The sequence below is a fragment of the Mastigoproctus giganteus genome, chromosome 8 (genome assembly GCF_048544385.1).
Source record: "Mastigoproctus giganteus isolate SK-2022 chromosome 8, ASM4854438v1, whole genome shotgun sequence".
Classification (NCBI taxonomy): domain Eukaryota; kingdom Metazoa; phylum Arthropoda; class Arachnida; order Uropygi; family Thelyphonidae; genus Mastigoproctus; species Mastigoproctus giganteus.
Window position 1 is genome coordinate 61,673,611 of NC_143582.1, and position 17,836 is coordinate 61,691,446.

The 17,836-nt window shown below is 37.9% G+C and overlaps 1 protein-coding gene across 2 annotated transcripts; it reads left to right on the forward strand.

Moving 5' to 3' along the window:
* The first annotated feature begins 776 nt into the window (after positions 1-776).
* On the forward strand, positions 777-15,156 carry LOC150081565 (chondroitin sulfate N-acetylgalactosaminyltransferase 2-like). Of its 2 annotated transcripts, none has more exons than XM_090379406.1 (3): positions 777-868; positions 10,744-10,837; positions 13,319-15,156. In XM_090379406.1, exon 3 carries the CDS (start codon positions 13,346-13,348, stop codon positions 14,960-14,962), a length of 1,617 nt encoding a protein of 538 aa, XP_090235532.1. In that variant the 5' UTR covers positions 777-868; positions 10,744-10,837; positions 13,319-13,345; the 3' UTR covers positions 14,963-15,156. The 2 variants fall into 2 exon arrangements, with proteins under 2 accessions (XP_090235532.1, XP_090235531.1); XM_090379405.1 differs by lacking the exon at positions 777-868 and adding an exon at positions 7,194-7,452.
* The last annotated feature ends 2,680 nt before the right edge of the window (positions 15,157-17,836 follow it).

Consider the following 17,836-nt stretch of genomic DNA (forward strand, 5'->3'; position numbering starts at 1 on the left):
TGATATTGTATCATAATTAAATGAGAATACTACGGATTCTTATGAAGAGATATCTTTGACAGGTTATGAAGCACGAAGTAATCATAGAACACTGAAAATACAGACCCAGACCGGAAAGCACTTTTTCCTTTCTCCACTTCGATCAATTTATCAGATGTGGCTTCCATTAGCGACTCCAAGAACTTGAAAGGTGATCTCCTACCACACTTTCTCTGCCACCATCTGACGTGACAATCGCGGCTGTAATACGAGTGGCTTCACCAACTCTCTGGAAAGTAAAAGTAGATGTTTTTCTTCTTTATTCCCTTGGGAGAAAATCTCAGGATATCAAGCTAAGACAGCAACAGGTCAGTAATGGAAAAGGCGATCGGCTCGTCTCTGTGGATGCAAACATAATATATTTGAAGATATGTTGCGCAGAAATTCCTGAATGTTTGAAGCAATGCCGACAGAGGGAGCTACGGTGAAAACAGCATTAAAATACAATAGCCTAAGTCTAATTATGGTCAACTTTAGTTTAGAAAAGTATCAGCAGATGGAGCTAACAATTTTTCTTTCTTTTAGCAGTCAGTGGAAAATATATTGTTCAAGTCTTTTGTCGATTACGTTGAACATGTACATTATACTCTCTTAAGTATCGTAAGTTTCTTCTTAGTTTAAACTACTTCTCTAATAGCCCTGTTGTATTTTTTTTTCCTTATTGCGATTCTTCTTCTTTAACAGGGTCACGTCTTGTTCCGGAGAGTGATTTATATCCCCAGTATACTTGTACATAGTCACGTAGATCATTCAACAGACTCTTCAAAAGAAGAGAAGCAGATCGAACTTTTTCTTGATGAATCTTAAACTGTGCATCTTCATGTTTCAGGTCAGGAACCTACTTATGATATTATATTTATGTGTAATTCTGGACGTCTTACTATTTTATCGTGTTTTCATACGTTTCAGTAGGTGGCGATAAAACCATAGATCTGAAAGTTTGTAGTTAAGTTCTGGGCTACCAACCCACTGTATTATTAAACGGACCATGGCCCAGTGGTGGTCAAGAGTCTCCGGTTGAACATTCAAACTACACGAAGCCACAAAACATCTCATTCCTTCTGAGTCGAATTCCATGAGCGACTGTTGTAAGAAAGATAAATTAATGTAACAGAAACCTACTAAGTTTTATTTATTTTACTAGTAATGTCAAATAAACTTAAAAAGTTCCGCTTTTGTTTCTCCTTTTAGTTCTATAACGGTATTTGGATTATTCTTGTCTTTCAGATCAGGTGAGCACGGTTGCTAAAACCAATCCTATGTGGACCATGATAGCAAATAGAGTCCACCCTTCATTAAAATGTTCTTTCAGGAAATGGAGAAAGTTTTCTTCCTTGCCTTAAAGAATAGGAACGGAGTGGACTTTAAGCTACGACTAACAAAGCAGTTTGCATCTTTCTGTAATGCATCACTAACCGATAAAACTCCAGCCAAGGTCTTAAGTGTCCAATGACACCAAACCAACAACTGGAGTCCTTGTCGAACGATGCATTGGACCCACCTCCAAAACCTGGTTGAAGTTCTTGGCACCCTAATCGTTCAACTAGTACGTTTATACCAATGGGCCGGCCCTAAAATCCATTACGTCTTTTATTTCATGATCCTTATTTATACTTGAATACATTTTATTTCACTAACAAACTAAAATAAGATTAAAGTTATCTCAAAGGCCAATTACTTTGTGATAAAATGCAGGTAAGAGTTTTAAAACTGGACTCGGACAGTGGTGAAAACGTTGGTCTTCTTGCAGCTGATCGGACTGGCTGCCATTGTAAAACTTTTGAAATTAATTTTCCTTGGGATTTTAACGGTATGAAATGTGTCAAGAACACTAGAGAAGGGAGTACAACAGGCTCTGTTTTACGGTTTCTTTTTTGAAAGGAACAACTGTTGTTTGACACTTATTGCTCTCAAGATGTTTCCGTCTTCAACAAAGAATGCAATTACCTCAGAGATGTCAAAAGCAATCGAGCGTGTTCTAACCGAAACTAATCAGACACGATTTTGTTTCCTTCGTGTCATTTATCCACGGTTTGAAACTCGACACTACACTAATTAACTGAAGTAAAAACGACACTTGACATATTAAACATGCAAGTAAAGCAACTAATGGAAAACCCTTAATGCTGTGTTCGCCAGCCACTTAAGAAGTCTTTCTTACGATCACAAATCCTAATAAGTAATTTCAAATCGGAGAGAAACTTAATTGAGGAGTCCTTAAGGTAGGTTAGAAATCAAATATTGGATGACATTTCCACTGGTCATTTAAGTCTTTGTTAGTTGATTTTAAAACCAAACTTCAGTTTATGGAGTGTTCATCGATTACAAAACAAAATGGCTGCCGCGTTTAATGCATCGTTAGTTAATATTTCGGAAGGCACATCCCCTACTTTTATTTAAAATAAGAATTGATAGAAACAAAAATCGATAAACTTCACAATTAAAATAGTTGGTTGCTTTGATCACAAAGTTTCGAATTTCGCCTAAATATACGAGGTGTGAAACTTCGTATCACAAAGTATACTGCCTTCTCTTTTGCTCAAGGGATACCAGGAGAACGTTGACTTTGTATTCGTGCTCATCAGCGATTCCCATCAGACAAAAAGTGTCCAATTTGATGGCTGCAGTCTGTCAAATGCCCTTTCGCTGTTCTCCGCGTAATATACTTTATGGATGAACTCCAGAGGATTAAATGATATTTCTTCCGCTTGCTATTCTTTATTGATGAGCTATAGTCCTTAAAATGGGGTTAAAGTGACCAATTTTTTCCTTGACATCACTTTATGGGCCATCCCCATGACACTTTATCGCCCTTTACTGCAATTCTATTCTCTTTTCTTTATAAATAAAATTGTACTTTCGTTGGCGCCAGCTAATCCGCCTTGTAAGATGGGTTACTGTTTCTGCCGTAAGCAGAACCCTATCCCGGCCTCCTTTGGGGAGGAAAGAAGGAACAGAAAATGTGTTCGAGTTTTATTTGTAATTCAATATCGGTTTACGCTTCGTACCAGTATCTTCTTAGTTCGAATACAAAAATACAGTGGCCAGTACATTACAGAGCAAACTCTTGTCAAACATAAACCAACTTAAAATATCCGTAGCTCAACAAAAGATGCAATTCATAAAATAAGGTTTGGTGTGAATTAAGGTCATAAAGCGTCAGCTTACTGTTTGGATGAAAAACCACAAGAACAATGCGATTTCCTATTGTTCATTAAAGTACTTGAACAAATATTGAGTGACAACAACATTCGGAGATCTAAAACTTCGATCCGGTCAAATGTCATCGAATATCTGAACTGATTGTTGTGGGAGTTTATCAAAACAATCTTCTCCACGCCCACTTGCTAATTGATTGTTCCCTACGTTGGACAGCATGTTCCCAGATCCAGATGTTTGGTTAATCGATCTGTGTTCGCTGGACAGAACAACAGCTGGCCCTCATTACGAGTGCCAAGCCAATGTCGTACAAGTAATCAATCGGGCTGTCACTACCACAAAACTGTTGTCTGCACTTCCGGCTTATTTGGGACACTACAAGAAATGTTGCTCTTAGAAACTCGCAAGAAGTCTTGTTTACTTGAAGCCGAGTTCTATTATCTAAACAGTTTGAATCTGTATGAATAGGGATTGCAGAGTCCAGTGGTGATTTAGAATTAGTAAACGTTGCAACGAAGCCGCTATTCTTTTGGCAAATTCATAATCAAAACTTTCAAGTTTTGCATTCATGACGTGTTGATTATAAAAGTTAAAATTCCATCTATTATAAGATTAAATAATCTCTGAGTTTTTCAGCTTAAAATAAAATGCTGATTTCTTTAATAGTAAATGACTATTTGCTTTCATCGGTGGATTATGTCATCTAAGAGGATATTAAGTGCTAATGAACTGGAATCTGCTTCTCCAATGGTCTATTACTGCAGTGCCTGTCTGTGACTTCAGTTTTTTCAGCACAAGATATTTAACGCCTTATATTTCATTTGCAGAACTTAATGGATTTCAATTTATTTTTTTATAAACAAGAAACAGAACTGCACAGTAGCTTTCTCTCCATTTGCACTAGAAAAATTAAAATCGATTCGCTTCTTTCTTCTATTATACCGATTAAGTGATAACAAAAAAAAGCATTTCGTATTAAGGACGCTACCATCCTGGTTTTATATTTAATAGAAACCGTTGTTAATGGCACAGGTTTTTTTGCCTTTTTAAAGCAGAAGAATGCAAAATAGCTTTCTCTCTTCGTGTATTCGGTTCGTTGTTTCTTTCCTGTATCATACGAAACTAGGATGGCAGAAGCCATCCTGGCAAATGGTTCCATGCGTAACAAAATCCGTTTATAATGTCAACTGGAAACAGTTTTTTCTTCTTTAAATAAGAAGAACATACATAGCTACACGTGACACAGATTTAAAACGTAAGCGTTAGAAAGCAATGCCTATTAAAAGATACTCCTTTTTATTATCCTTATTGGACTCAGGTTTTTCTTCGATATCTTTTCGCTACCAATTTCATTCCTGTCCCATCTTACGATCACTCCAATCAAATTGGTAGCGTTCTGGCTTCGTCATGTGAGACTGATTACTGTGGTTTGGACCGGGACCATCGGTTGAAGGGTCCCAAAGCGAGGCTGTTTATAAGGCTAACTCAGTATTCAATCCCACGAAAGCTCATTTCTCAGCTTCTGCAACATATATCCGTAGAGTTATGAGGAAGAAGGTGAGATGCAACAGTTGTTTACTTTATAACGTCACACCTCTGACTTAGATCCTTCAAATATCTGTTTTGCTAAAATAAATCCAGAAAGGACGATTTAAAGGAAGTATTAATGTAAATATGGTTAAAATTTGAAGAAACACTGGATCTGGGAAAGTTATACACGTATATCTTAAATAGTGGCTAAATGGAAACAAGTAATGCTGAGGGTAAGAACAATAGGAACGTGAAACTGGATTATGCAGCATCTCTTTTGAACTAAGTCACTATTAGGAAGTAAACAGGGAAAAGTGGCTGATATTTGGGTAAGTTCGATATATTTAGCAGAGAAGGTGTGAACACGAAAAGGCCATACTGCAGTGTGGAAAAAAAAAGAAATTTCTAAAAAGGGTTGGTTTTTGCGCTAGGGAGACAACTGGGGTGAGTTGTTTTAGCAAATAGGAAGGAATTAAAAAATTAAACAGGCGGGGAAGGAAGTAATGGAAGAAGTGTCCACTCTGTATCTGACTTTTATGTGGTTAAGAGGAGAGAAAAGCCGTGAGTAGCGGGTTGAAGTAGATTTTTGTGGTGGTCAGAGTTCACATCACACGGTAGCCAGATGAAGAAGAAAAAAGGAAAGAAAGTCGGAATGCAAGGAAATTGTAAGTAGCGGCAATTTCGGAACGTAAGTCTGTGCCTGTTTTTTTTTCTCTCGAATTTTGAACTCAAGGACTCATAACTTAGATCTGTAAGCAATTAAGTGATAGTCTTTTAAAAAAGGAACGTTCCTATTGTGTTAGCAAGTTAGTTACTAAGGTTGGTACAGGGGAAGAGTAAATAAATTATATTTATAAGGGTAGTACTGTAAGGATATGTTAACCTACGTCATTAAATTAGGCCAGGTGCAAAGAGAAAGAGATCGAGGATTCATATTAAGTAAGGTACAACTGATATTAATAATTTGTAAATTGAGAATAGTAGTTTTTTTTGTAAATGCTGTAGATAATAATGTTCATTAAAGGTTGTAAATTTTTATTGAAAACAGTGTGTCTTTAATGTTCTGCTAACACCCTAGAATCCGAACTTATTTGTGAATTGCAGTCAGATGTGGGTTTGTGACTTCAGTAAGGTGGAAGTCAAAACAGAAACAACTTTTTATATCCCATTCCCCACAATAAGATAAGCAAACCGTAATGTTTGATCGCCATGTTACGCAGTTTATATTTATGAAAATAGTTGAAAGCATTTCACCTTGGTCAGTTTGGAACGATATAAGGGCAAGGGAAATGCTTTTCAAACTCTAAAAAGTATTAGAATGAGGTAAGAAAACTTAATTATTTTGTTCGCACGAAAATGCAGTTCTTTCTATAGGTATACTCGTTTCACTTAATGTAAAACTAACTATTAAAGAAAGGGTTGATTTTCTGTAGGACCAGGAAGAAGGTAGCGATTGTTATTAAGCCAGAGATATTAAATTTATTATAAAAGAGCACAAAACTAGCGCTGTCTTTTTTAGAAACTGCTCATACCCATGACACAAATGTCGCAGACGGAAGAATTCTTTCTCGAGTTTCATTTTACATGAGCCATAGACAGAATAAAACATGTCTAACTGCCACGTGGGTCTTCCACTGTACATGCAAGACGAGGAAAAAAAAATTACTTAAAGACACAGTCAACTTATTCTTCCAAGAAATGTCTCCTAATTTCTACGCAGGCTTACGATTTAAATATAAACAGATACGTGGAGATTTCACTGCGATTTCATTGGAAATCTGACTCCTGTGAGTTGAGTATCTTTTTGCAATCTATGTTATGATGGTTCTTGAGCTCAAGAAATGCATTGTGGAACATTCTGTCCAGTTGTTTGGATTTGAACTGTTGTTGATTTCTTGCATTTTCTCTATTGGGGGAACTATTATGTTAGCTGAGTTCGGTTATTCGAAAAATTATACTAAGATAGTATAATTATGGAACAATCATTGTTGAATCCTAAGTTACTTACAGATTTAACGCTTCTGGGGATCCTTTTATTGGTAATAACCACCTTAGGTCCATTCTTCATGGGAGTCTCTTTGATAACCATTAGACGCTTCATCCCCTGTTGAGATTCACTGGACTAGAGGCTACCCCTCCTCTCTGCTCCATAAGTTCCTATAAAAGATGGAAAATTGTTAAATGTTTTGATTACTTCATTAACGTGACTGTATAAATGTATGTTTGTAATCGAATAACAGAACAACACTTCCGTGTTTTAATGTGTGAACGGCGCCACTCCGAGAATTTAAACTTCGATAGAAAAACGCAAACATCTCCGAGGAAAGGGTGCGTGGGATATTCCGTCGCAGTTTCTCCTCTCTTTGATTTTCAGATACCGCGCATGCGCTCGCTTGGCATTTTCCACAAAGCATTCAGTGAGTCTCGTGAAATCTGAGATGCCCTGGCGGGAAGAGCGGTAGGCAACTTTACTAGCACAGATGTGTGTTGTGAGCTCGGTCATGACGTGACCTCTGTGTAGGGTGGTGAGGAAAGTCTGGAAAAAAAGATTGAAATATACGAACGTGCTTGTTCGTTGAGGTTGAGAGTATGACCAAGAGAAGAGTTGCATCTACAGGAGAGGAAATGGGAAAAGGTCTGAGCGGATTTGGAGACAAAGTTTTCTTTCAAATGATTCCTCCGCCAGCGATTTTAACACTTCCGCTGAGTGTAGCCCAGAAACCAGTAAGTTTTGACAGCAATATTCTTTTTAAGAATTTAAAATTATCTTTATAAGCCTTACTATTTCTTGTTATTATTATTTCCACGCATATAGGTTCCTGAAACGTCTTAAGTCAACACCAAAGATAAAGCGTAGTTGGGTGATAAGAAAAACTTCTTTTAGACAGTCGACTGTCCCGATGGACACGAGCACTACATGCCTACTGAGATTCGTCCTAAAGATTACGAGAGCAGTTATCTGGATTTTTCCTCAAAGTTATGCGAATTTCCCAATAACTTGCCTTACTTTTTACTTCTCATTTGTGCCAATATCCTACTTAAACCTCTCTCCATAGATATGGTAGGCGTATCCTGTAGCGCTATCTGACTTGTCTTTCGCGAAAGTGGGTGGATTCTTCTTAAGACATACACGCGCAGAAATGCATCATCTTGTTGACAACCCACTCCTTTCACTGAAAGAAATGGGTGTCATCACCTTTGATCTGGAGACAAACATTATCAAAAAAGGAATTTTTGTTTTAATAAACGTAAGGTTAAAGCAGAACGTCTACCATTCGTAATAGGAATATTGCTGAACTCTCCTAATGACAGCAGGAAATAACCCTTAAGCCCAGTTCATTGTTTATCCTCTGTGACACTAATACTAAACTCACCATCTGTTAATTGGTTTTTTAAAGAAAATTTTCTTGTCCTCTCACGTAAACTTTGTCGGATTATCTTTGATGATGAGATAAGACGTTTCAGAAGGTCCCAGATGTTGTGTATGGAAGCTAATGGAGAAGGACATTGAAAATATGCTTTAGCTGAACTCTGTTGTAATAGAAATGATGTTTATGATACAGAATTGTGAAGAAAACATCAATTCCCAATATCAAACAATCTTTAGATGGTTTGTATTGAAATTTTTGAATTCTAATGCTCATAAAGGAGGGCTGCATAATTACTGTAAACAAAGGGAGGTTGGTAGAAGGATTGTCTGAACTTCGATCTCAGAGTAGGAGAAAGCCCAAGTATCCAGTTATATTCAGCCCTTTTAAGCTTATAACAGTAAGTTGGAGTTTGTGTCAATATCCAGGTAGACTACGCAGGTATATATTTCTAATTTGAGAAAACTTCTCTGAAGTTTTCTCATCGTGCACGTCACTAGAATTATACTCTGTTTTATTACCATCATTTGCAGTTTACTTTAGTGTAACGTATACGAAAATGGCACGCGTATATTTAAGCTAATACTTTAATACTATAGCTCGTTTGTAGAAGAAAGAACGGATTGTTATTGTCACTAAAGAGGCAACTCATTTCCTCCAACAGCTTCGGTTAATTACAACCAAACTGCTGCCATACGCAGTGTGGGCCCCGCTTATTACTGCCTTGCAACAGAGATAAGACAGTTATTTCCCACGAGATCTAGCGCAACCCAAGTATTGTGATAAGGAAGGACGTTGCCGGTTACAATTAATTTTCTCATTTTCCGGAAGGCTGACAATTATTATAATAGGAATTATGGCTCCCTCACGTGAATAGACAACACAATCTCTGCTTAGAGTGTAGAAAAATGAACTACGCTTGCGAGCAATCTTTGCTCTACTAAATTATTTACTGTAGTACACACCACAGGACGCGTACGTCAACTTTACGTTATAAGAGAAATAATTAATCAACTCCGTTTCAGAAAGACTGTTTTGCTCAATTAATTATTCATCTAAGGAGACAATTTTCGCACCGAAGCCAACTCTCGGTGTCAGTTTAAAGTTGGAACTTTTCAAACATTAATTAAGCATCACCAGTAAAAGATATAATGGGTTTAAAAACTATCTGATGGCACCAACTATAATTCATCATTTGGTGTGACTGCTTCTGAAAGGGAGAAGAGGATGTATGTGTTTACACACTGGCAGGATTCGCCCATCGTTGACAGATTTTTATTCTATATTTCGCTTCAAGGTCTGCCATTCGTTCCTCCAATGAGTGTACTGCAACCTATGTAATATCCAGTATGTTTGAAAAAGAAATAATAATTGCCGGATGTATCTTGGTCAGATTTTAATGAAATTTCGGATGGTTCCAGAAAGCTAGATTGGAAGTTGACTTATTACATGTGAACGGACAGACGACTGTCCGCTTTTTTGCATACAAAGTATGACTGCCCCTTCCCATTGGTGAAGCGAATTACATTTATCGAAAACGAGATACGGATAGGAAAGCTGACATGAGACCTGTGGAATGAGGTGACGCAACACAAGGCCTGGCCAGACCTCAAAGGTGCTTAAGTGGACAGATGAAAGTCTCGACACACATCATGTCGCTCCATTACACTCCAAATCTACGTCTGCACGTTTCGCTTTGAACGATCGATCACCGATAAATCAATAGCAGACAGCTATGCTGGCAGTCAGACACGCTGGTGTGGAGATCCTTCGAAGCGTCTCGGCTGCTTTTAAATTTGGTCCCGAAATAAATTATTATTTAAGATATCTGAAGTAAGGAAACGTAACAGTTATTTCAGGCGGGCAACCTTTCACCTGGGTACGAAATAAAGTACTTTCCGACAGTAGTGATGGATATAAGTCTTAAATATAAGCGTAAGACAGGTCACTTCCGCTTCACGTCCCACCTAAATAATAACCGAAGAGCCTATCTAGTTTCTGAAAGCGAAAATAAAGTTCAGCAATCACGAAATTAGGACTTTCAGTACTTTGGAACGTTAATTAAGGGAATAAAATGTCATTAACACATCTTATTAAGTTTATGTAAGATGTAGACGATCAATACTTCTTTGTATCGATATTTGAGGTTCGCTGTATGTCAGCTAATAACTATTTTTATTATATTGTTCGCCTACTTTAAGAAGAAATTTTATTTATCTTTTAAATTGTCATTGAAGGAATTAAACTGGAGGACACAGATTCCCACTTTCTCGGCCATGTCCCTAGGACCCTGCTACAGAATAGTCATCCATATAAGGAGGTCTATGCCCTCGACAGCGTTGAGTTGTCAACCAGTTGAGGGCTTTTCAAAAAAAATCTGTTCAGACGTACGGTTAAGCTGATATTATATGTAAATACAGACCTGATTAATTTAAAAGGAATTTTTCAGAGAACTAATTAATGAATAATTCAAACTAAAATGTACCTTCCATAATCTAATGGCTTTACGTATAAAATTGCTCGCTTTCATCCGATCAATTTAATTAATTATAAACGTTTTAATACGCCTTTAGAAATCATTGTTGATCAGTCTACAATATTACAGTATATAAAAAAAATGACCACTATTCAAATTAATGTTTTATAGATGGCGCTGTTCGTATAAACAAACGAAGATGGAACCTAGAGTTCAAATATATCTCGCAGTGAAACTGATAAAAAATATTCCAGGATCTACAAAAGTAAGTGACATTTATTAAAGCATTTTTTTATAAAAACGCGTACTATTTTAATTAAACCTATTGAAATCTCTGATTTAAGCTCTAAAAAGTTTAAAAATATTATTAAATTTTTAAATTAAAAATATTATTAAAAAAATATTGTTAATCTAAGAATAAAGCATTAAAAACACCTGATTTTACTGCGTCAGCCAAAGAATAAAAAAATCTCTGAAGGCCATGTGAAGACGGAACTTTGCAATCTATTCTGGTATTCAAAATAGGTCACGATCAATGATCTTGAGACGTAAGGTAGGTTAATGGCGAGTGAATGTGACCTATTTTGGAACGGACAAAATCTTTGCGACCATTAAGCTTTCTCATTTCAATGTAAACGAATAAATTTCACTCGTCTTGCGTAAAGAAGGAATGCATGGTTACTCAAATTATTATTCCTTGATGGGGTGGAAGAGAAATCACACTGGTTCTAAATTGAGTACAATATTTTTCTTTGAAAAACATCTGTGCTCTCATCTTCTAAGAAAATCGAGAAAGCGTCATATGAAATTCAAATATTACGCATCAGAGTTCTTGTATAACAGGATATTGGAGTACAGTTCTCCACCTGAAATTGTTCTTATGTTGTCGTGTGACGTAGGGCCACAATTGAAATCGTGCCATTACAGAATATTTTGCTAACCCAGCACGAAAGAACCCAAGAAGGAGACAGGGGATTGTTCGATGCCTGGTTGGGTTAACCGATATCCATTCCTTTGACCAAATTTGGTGAACGCTTCAATACACTGACCTGGAAATTTGTCATATGTCGACTTCAATCATGGTTACCATAGAGACAAGGCAAGGCACGCCGAAGAATTTCTAAGTTCTTTCAAGGAGAGAGAGAGCGGAAACTTTATTAGTAGAGTATACGGCAAAAGTCATCGGCCCGAGATAAGAGTTTTTGTGGTGCTGCTTAGAAGCTTCCGCGTGCATCAGTGAGTGATTGAAATCATGCTAGCGTATGTTATAAGAAGCTGCCTTCTGCTGTTTTTGGCGTAGCTTCAAATAAGGTTTCAGATTTACGGGAATGTTTGCAGGAGAAAAAGAATCAGTCAGTTGTTGTACGTCCACAGATTTTTTGTTTCTTACTACATCAGAGACCGCAGTTCTTATCCTCTACTGCGCACTTCTATCGGAATGGATATCTTTATTTCCTGTTGAGAAAACTTCAAAACGTCCAAAGTCAGAAAACATATTAAGAAATGGTTGCTTTATTAGATACATCCTAACACGTAGATGTTAGTTTTAATCCCAATTTGTTCAGACAATTTATTCTATGTAAACAGAAAGACGCTATTTTTCAACATAGACTAACAAACTGGTCACTTTACCATTTATTCTGAAGAAATCTATTGATCTAATTGCATGAGGCACAACAACTACTACTTAATGAGTGCTGGTGCCCATTAGAAATGAAAATTCACCTCTCTTCGATAGGAAGAACAAGGCCCACATTACAACCTACTCGATGTAGAAGATAAATCAACAGCAACGTTGAATTGAATTGAAGGAGCTGGAATAATCCTTGGCTATCTAAAAAATGAAGACCACTCTGTATCGCTTATTAGGAACATACCAATGGCAATTGGTACTCTTCCGCGTGCAGAAAACTTTTAGAAAACTAATCAGAGTTGCTGTCGTGGTAGAAATGAATCATATCTTAACGCGAAGCGCTGAGGAATCCGCTAACATTTAATAAAAAGGAACTCGTAGCTTCCTCTGTGGCCGATACGAAGAAAGTAAAGCTAAGTTGAGGAGTGCTGTTTGCTCGTTCCACGCGGCTGAATTTCTGTCGTCATTTCCTGAAAGTAAGTTGGCCTGATTTATCCGAGTACTTGAGAAACGTCTTATTTCCTCTGGAAGAACAGCGAGTAACGTAAGAGTACGTTCGAGATTTCTTCCTTCCGTTTCTATTAAGAGAAGCCATTTATTACAATTATACTTGGCACAAGAATAGTTTCGCTATTACCGCTCTCTGCAGTCTCAGCTTTCCATCATCTTTTCCCCCCTTCCCTCAAGTAAAAAAAATAGAATGCCAGCGGGGAATTCAAACTCAATTGCTGATTACTATGTGCGGTATAACCATACATCTTTCTCCTTGTAATATTCTGCTCTTTTTAGCATTACGTATTAACTGATCAACTTTCAAATCTACGTAGTGAGGACCAAACTTCGCCTGGGCAGTTTGATATCCAACGATTTCTCTCAGAATTAAAATCCAAACGCTCAAATTGGTGTATTATGAATTTGTACTAAAACTATCGGAAGACCATCTCTCTAATCTTACAACTGCTAGGAGCTAAATTTTAAATCTTTTCAAATTCAAGATCCCACTACGGTGTGTATATAAAACTAAGTAAAGTTTTAAAATAATTTTTGTAATGAAGAATACAAATTTCTGCTTACTGTAGTGAAAATAATGTTTCAATTTATTTCTTCTTGCAGATATTCCTATTAGGTGAGCCTTGAACAATGCGGCTTGTAACAAGGGTGGTCCTTTTGCTGTTTGGCGTATCTTTGGCTTCGGTGGTGTTCATTGGTCGCTGTGGACTGAAGTTAGATGAGGAACTACGAATTGCTGAAAATCTCGTATCGGGACCGATGTCCCCGGAATCCAGTCCTCCCCAGCAGAATTACTACACAGAAACGCTGAGGCAGAAGGAAGAAGAGTTCAAATTAGAGACTCTTCGACTACAGCAAGAAATCGCCGAGCTGAAAAAGAAACTGCAAGGCTTCCAGACTCAACAGGATAACATCGATCCCATCCCGATCAAGATGGTGCAGTCCGACATGCCTGTCATCGAGGACTGCGCAGAATTCATCACCAAGCAGGTCAACGCGGCAGAAATCAAACATGGCGTCCAGTTGAACAATGAGTACGAGGTCATCCCTTTTAGCCAGTTCACCTTCAGTCGCGTGTACCCGGTAGAGCTGGGATTGGGTAAACGGGTCGTGGAAAAACCGATTGGATTCAAGAGAAAAGACTTGCTGGAAGTGTTCGTTCGGACACTGGAGGTGGTCAATAAAGATCGTCATGGAAAGCAACGCTACACAGTGGACGATTTTGTTGAGGGGATCTTCAGGAACGAACCCACGACCGGAACACAATACGAGCTGTACTTTAAAGAAAAGAACGTTTCGCGCGCGTATCACAAGGTGGTGCTTATACGTCCTTTTGCTCAGGTGCAAGTGGTCAACGACGAAGTGGTGAAAACTTCGAAGGAGCTGATCAACATCATACTGCCGCTGTCGGGCAGGATCGACACATTCCGCAGTTTCATGCAGAAGTTCGTCAAAGTGGGAATACGTCACGACCGCAGGGTGTTCCTGACTGTGGTTTATTTTGGGGAAGAAGGCCTGCACGAGGTGCAGGTGATTCTCACGAAAATATCCCGAGAAACGAAATTCAGGAACCTCAACCTCCTCACCATCAACGAGACGTTCTCAAGAGGGAAGGGATTACAAGTCGGGGCCCAGCATTGGAGCAAGGGTGACGTCATCCTCTTCCTTTGTGACGTAGATATCGTCTTCTCAGCCAAATTCTTAGAAAGGTGTCGCCTAAACACATCTCCAGGGAAGAAAGTCTACTACCCGATCGTGTTTAGCCTCTACAACCCTTCAATTGTGTACTCGCTACAGGGAAAGCAGATCCCTTCGGAAACCGAGCAGCTGGTCATATCGCGTGACACGGGATTCTGGCGGGACTTCGGTTACGGCATGACCTGCCAGTACCGCAGTGACTTCTTGAAGACTCGCGGCTTCGACGAGGAAATCGTCGGGTGGGGAGGAGAGGATGTGATGCTGTATCGTAAGTATGTCAAGAGCACCTTGACGGTGATCCGAGCAACCGATCCGGGTATCTTTCACATGTGGCACGAGAAGAAATGCGACTCGACCTTGAGTGTCGACCAGCATCGGGCTTGTTTGAGGTCGAGGGCACTTAGCGAAGTGTCGCACGCTCAGCTGGGACTTCTGGCGTTCAAAGACGAGCTGAAACGCTACGAAAAAGGGACGGCAAAACAGGACGGGGTTTCTCCCAGCACTAACGTTCTGGACAGTCCCGATGTTGCTGATCCCGCCGTAGAATAAATAACTTCGCTTTAGTTATTGTGGGACACTCTCGTTGGGTCACGGAGCTGTCCGCATGGAACGTCCTTACTGTTATTTATTCTTGTGGAAATTTGACGAGAACTGGATGTTCGCTGTTCCTTCAGAGGCAAAGTTATTGTGTGTTGATGTGAATAATTCAATATTTTTATATTGTAATAAAGAGTTGTAAATCAGTTCCTTTTTCTCTTTAAAAAAAGTAAACGTCTAGTTTTTCAGCCATTTTTGACCTAGCTCGTCCTTCCCCCAGACATATGACTATCAAATGCATTTAGATGGATAGCTGAAGTTCTGTTTAGATAAACTTGATTAATTTTTTCTTTATCCATCTGATGCAAATGCCGCGATTTTCATTCCATTAATTATATTTAAGGTTTCTACTAACAGATTGAAACCCAGTCCCCGGATGATTTATGTTGCTTTTCCTTAGCATCATTTGTCATCTGTGCTTTGCAATTACCAACTACAGAGCCTTCATCGTTTATATTTATTCCGTATAAGGAACGAGACAGGGATCTTTAATCAGGATAGGGCAAAATGAAAAACAGCATCCATTTTGGAACCACACTTTTCCGATAATTGGCAAATAGCGACACAATTTGTTACAAAATTTTAAACGATCCTAAAAGACAAGCAAAGGGGATGGAAATTCTGCTCCAATATAACTATGAAAGTTAATAGCCTTTTATTTTTTATCTAAAATATAAATTTCGGCCAGAATTACCAAAAAAATTATACTTTCTTTTAATTTAAGCATATAACCAGCTAAGGGCATGAGGCCTCTGTAAACTACATGGATTCCATGTCGATTAGCTGGATGAAAACTCAAGTTTCCAAAGAATTACTGTCCAACAAATCCACCCACCCCCACTTACCTAAGTGTACACTCTCACACAGAACCTTCTTACTATTTCCATAAGGTGGCGGACGCCAAATACGGGTGACTTAAACTTCCCGAGTACTTCGCTTCTTGACAGACGTCTGGCCAATATAACAAAATTACTTAAATCTTAATGGATTCTCATCTTTCTGTCCATTATTAAAGTTTCTAGACTACTGTAGGATAACCCAATGTAAGGAATATTACTTTATTTCATCTCAAAACTTCGGTACGATATATGAAGATGAAATTACTTTTCTAAGAACAAAAATGCAGAACTTAAAAAAACTATATTTAGGCAATTTTAAAACCCAATATCAAAGAAGCGGACTCCTGCTTAGTTTTGTGTTCAAATATTGTCCAATTTTACCATCAGTGGAGTATGGATTGCAACGAATTATTTCTGTTCTGTTTTCAAGCGAGAAGAATCAAATTCGGGTCAGCTGTTTCGTTCTACTACCAATAAGATTTTACCGTCAAAAGGACAATCCCACATCCAATTTCTCGATTGAATAAACTTTAAATATTACGCATTTTAAGTAGAAGTTGGTGATCGCCGATTCCAATGTGTACTGAGTCGATCAGAAAGATAAAAGGCCAGCAATAAATTTAAATTAAAAGGATGGAAGGAAAAGTTAAAACTTTTTCTGTTTATAATTGAAAATCTGTGCTCTGTTGATAGTGGAATATGAGCTTACAGAAGAAATTAAGATAAAAAGAGGTGTCTACTGTTCATTCTATATTTTGATAAAATTATGAAGGAGGCATTGGAGGATAGAGCAGATGGAATAGTTATCATTGCAAGAAGTTATCCTGATCTTCAAACACTCGTGGAAATAGTTAGTGCAGAAAGTAATAAGATGGATCTTCGGATAAATCTCAGTAAGACTAAATAGATGGTAGTTGGCCCCAAGGATTATACAAATCTCACAGTTATATGTCTATTTAGGAAGAGAAATTAATGACAAAGGGGATAATTCAAAGAAGAGTTGAAATAGCAAGAAGAGTTGAAATAGCAAGATCAGCCTTTTGCAAAATGAAAGGCGTTTTATGTAATCTGCAATTGGATCTAAATCTTCGACTAATGGAGTTCTACATCTGGTCCACACTACTCTATGGCTGCGAGACTTGGACATTAAAGAAATCATTCAAAATGTATATGTATAGAAGGTATTGCGTATTCCATGGACAGCTAAAGTTACAAATGTGGAAGCGTTGACATCAGTCAGCAGAGAAAGAAAATTGCTGTCTCTAATCAAGAAAAACTTTTTTTTTTTGATCACATTATGAGATATCAAGAATAATATGCAATGCCACAAATCATCCTGCTGGATAACTTGAAGGAATTGACAGGCAAAACTGGAAAAATTATTTCATTATGTTTACAACCTATGCTGATCTCCAACCCCCAGATGGAACGGCAACCTATAATTATGATAAAAATTAGTTTAGGCCCATAAAACCTTGGATATTGTGGATGTATAATTACGAATATTTCAGATTCAGCAGTTAAATTCAAATTCCATTGCATGTATTTGGAATCGCCCTGTAAAACAGACCAAAGAAATATGAATTGAAAGTAATTTTGTACGCGATATTAAGATACTATTCCTCCAAGGTTATTCGATAAACAGAATGTCGAAGCCCAAAGTGAGGGTGGTGCCACATAGCGTCTACGAACTACCATACCTTTCATCAACAAAAAGGGGAGAAAAAAAATAGGATATCCGATGAAGAAAACATTGAGTAATGATGTGCATTGCGAACATCTAGTTATCGGTGAAATTATCTCCAGCTGAAGTAAAATGCCTATAGTGGGTATCGAACGAAATACAGTGAGCTATCTTTGCCCTCCATAATAACTCAGTTACTTCAAGGAAAAAAATTAATTACTGTATCTCCATCACGTCTGTACAGCAAACTAATTATGGGATTTTCTCTGTCTGATTACCTACTGACGTACTACCTATCGACAT